This window comes from Monoraphidium neglectum, assembly GCF_000611645.1.
Source record: "Monoraphidium neglectum strain SAG 48.87 unplaced genomic scaffold scaffold02226, whole genome shotgun sequence".
Taxonomy (NCBI): domain Eukaryota; kingdom Viridiplantae; phylum Chlorophyta; class Chlorophyceae; order Sphaeropleales; family Selenastraceae; genus Monoraphidium; species Monoraphidium neglectum.
Genome location: NW_014011402.1, coordinates 7,169 through 10,185, shown reverse-complemented (window position 1 = coordinate 10,185; position 3,017 = coordinate 7,169). Strand labels below are relative to the sequence as shown.

Sequence of the window (3,017 nt, the reverse complement as noted above, 5' to 3'; positions counted from 1 at the left end):
GGGTTGAACCTGTGGCGCCGCGCGTGCTCCATGGGCAGACGGTCGATGCGGCGCGACGCCCACGGGTCAGCCGCGTCGTGGGCCTTGGGGGATGGGGGTGGAGAGGTGCAGGGCGCGGGGCGGGGGCGGTGGTCTTGTGAGGCACAGAGGAGGGGCCACGAGATGTGTCACGCGGGGAGGACGAGCACGTTCGGTGCGCTGTGGGCGAGCTTTGTGTGCGGGCGAGCCGATTCCGAGCGCATGTGCCATGCGAGCGGGCGGCAAAGGGGCGCCCGCGGCCGTGATCTTGCCCAACCACACGGCCACGGGGTGGCTGGCTTGCTGCTGCAACGGGGTGGCTGGACGGTCACGAAGTAATCAGCGCGGCCACGCCTGATTCTGTTTGTGAACGTGCATGCCGCGCCGCGCCCCGGGGAGCGGCCCCCCACCTTTAGCGCCGCGCGCCGCCAGAGCCCTGCGCTCCCGTGCCCCGCACTGCCGCTCGTGCCCGTGCCGCTGCCGCCGCCGTCCGACGACGCGTCGCCGTCGCCGCCGCCGCCGTCCGCGGCTGGGCCCGACTCGCTGCGGCGCAGCGCGTCGAGCGCGGCGTACTCCGCCGGAGACGCGTCGTAGGGTTGCGGCGCCCCGGCCTCGTCGTCGCCGGCCGCGGCCGCCGTCGGCTCTGTGTCCCCGGGCTCCCGCCAGCGCACGCTCTTGGAGCCGGCGGGTATGGGCACCGGCGCGGCGGGGGGCGCATGGGGCGCGGCGGGCGCAGCCGCGGCTGCAGCGGCGGCAGCAGCAGCGGCGTTGGGCGACGCAGATAGGTCGGCGAGCGCGGCGCGCAGCACCTGGGCGGCCGCGGGGCGCAGGGGGGGCGACGTCGGAGGGGTGAGTGGCGAGAGCGCAAGGGACCGCGCGGATGGCGCGGCTCCCGGCCGCGTGAAACGTGTGCTCACGAAACCGAGTGGGGCAGGCTTTCTCTCGGCTCATTGGGTTCAGGGGGCTGCCTGCAAGGGCTTCAGCGCATGAGGAGGCCCACCTCTTCGGCCGCGGAGGCGCCGTAGGTATCTGCCAGGTAGCCGCAGAGCTCCTCCCTCAGCCACCGCCCGGCCACGTCCAGGGCCAGCCCCCGCAGCAGGCCCGCCGCCGGCAGGGCCGCAGCGCCCGCATCGGCGGTCGAAGGGGACATGGCTTCTGCTGCTGCTGCTGCTGCTGCTGCTGCTGCTGCTGCTGCTGGTGGTGGTGGTTCGGCTGCGTGTGTTCACCGCTGGAGCTTGCTGAAGCGCGTCTGACAGTGCGCCCGCAGGCCGTAGTCACTGCGTCCTGGCGGCGTGGCGGATGGCCGCTGGAGTTGCACGTGAGGTGGGATGGCTTCTGGCCAGGTGCGGCCTGCGTGCGGTGCACATATGGGGGTTGCATAAGGGTTTGGCAACACCTCTGGCCACACTGTAGGCGACCGTGCGCTGTCATATGGCGCCGCTTCATCGCTCGCAGGCCCCGCAGAGCACCGACACAAAGGCTATTGCAGACCAATGATCATGTTATGCAGGAACACCTACTGCAATCTCACTGCTGGGCGCGCGGGTTGTTTCGTTTCCGCTCGCACGATCTCCAGCCAGCTCAATGCAGAGGTGTCCTTCTCTCGAGGAACGCCTGCAAGTATAGTATTGGAACAGATCAGGCTCATGCATTGAGCTTTAGTAACCTGGCAGATCTGGAGTGACTGAGTGACACAGCATTATTCCTGCTCATACCGTACATGCGCGTCGACAATCCTGTTTGGGTATGGTACATCAAGGCAGGAGCGGGGCTTTCCCCATTTATGTCCCTCTCTCTGGTTCGTTGAACGTCGTCCGCTGACCAAGCGTGTGCACCTCATGCCACGACATGCTGTGGCTGGCCCCGCACCATGCACACCCGTGCTGTCACCGTTGACCGCAGATCCAGCGCAAAACAATTACAAAATTAACCGGGTGTGGCCTGCGCCACCCCTACAGCAGCAGGCCGGCCCCTCAGGACCCCCGCAGCCGCCACCCCTCAAAGTCGGCGTCCGCCACGATGCACGCGCTCGCCGCGCGGTGGCCGCCGCCGCCCAGCGCCTCCGTGACGCGCGTGGTGTCCCACTCAGCGACGCTCCTGAGGCTCACCTTGATCTTCCCCGGCGCCATGCCATCCTTAGGACGATACAGAGGGGGCCGTAAGGGGGAGTGGAGGGGAGTTATGGGGCCTGGGGGTGGCGAGAGGGAAGTTTGGACGGGAGGGGAGGGGACACGTGCCACCCGTATCCTCCGCCCAGTGTGTGAAGGGGAATGTGGGGGTGGGGAAAGGTGGCTGCAGGGTTGAAGGGTAAAGTGGGGTGATATCAGCGGAGGAGGGTGAGTGGGTTGAGGGCGGGAACAGACGCATATGGAAGGGTAAGAGAGGTTCTGTGCGTGTGTTGGCAAGAGGCAGGGAGGACAAAACACGCGACAGAGGGGGGGAGCGAAGTGACCACGCACCTGCGTGCACTTGACCTGCAAAGCTGCTGCCCCGCGTCAGCCCCAGGCACGCAACCGTCCCCGTGGTCCGCCCCTGCCCCCCCCCGCCCTGCTCTCACCTCTGTGTAGGCCACCACCCCAACAGGCTCTAACCCCAGCTCCGCGCTCCTCCTGGCCAGCGCGTTCCCCAGGGCGCTGCGCCACCCCACCAGGTCGCCGCTCACAACGCACCCCAGCCCGCGGCCCCAGCCGCGGCCCGCGCCGGCGGCGCCGCCCAGGGACAGCGGCGCGGCGGACGCGACGGCGGCCGCGATCTGGCGCTGCTGCTCCCGCAGCACCGCGGCGCCCTTGAGGCAGAGCGCGGGGTCGTGGGCGGGGGTTGAAACTTGGGGTGGAGATTTGAGGTCGATCCACTCGCTCGATGCGGGCTGGCGGGGTAAGGTGGGTGGCTCGTCGGTGGGGCGCCCGGCCGTCGGCGCCGGCCTCATCAGCGGAGGCAAGCTGCGCTCCCGTGGGGCCAGCACCCCTTAGCCGCCCTCATCGCCCCCCTCGATACCACCC

At 69.2% G+C, this 3,017-nt stretch overlaps 2 protein-coding genes across 2 annotated transcripts in view; both read right to left on the bottom strand.

The window, feature by feature from the left end:
* Positions 1–357: 357 nt before the first annotated feature.
* MNEG_10215 (hypothetical protein) lies at positions 358–1,168 on the bottom strand (the record flags this gene model as incomplete). Its single annotated transcript, XM_014041315.1, has 3 exons — positions 358–378; positions 429–827; positions 1,019–1,168. The coding sequence occupies 3 exons, from the start codon at positions 1,166–1,168 to the stop codon at positions 358–360; spliced, it is 570 nt and encodes a 189-aa protein (XP_013896769.1).
* Positions 1,169–1,991: 823 nt separating this feature from the next.
* The window catches only part of MNEG_10214 (hypothetical protein), a gene marked incomplete at both ends in the record, with an annotated part of 2,840 nt that continues 1,814 nt past the window's right edge, over positions 1,992–3,017 (bottom strand). The window contains 2 exons of the mRNA XM_014041314.1: positions 1,992–2,153; positions 2,576–2,884. Of these exons, the coding sequence (XP_013896768.1) occupies positions 1,992–2,153; positions 2,576–2,884 (471 nt within the window). The remainder of the gene's footprint in view (positions 2,154–2,575; positions 2,885–3,017) is intronic.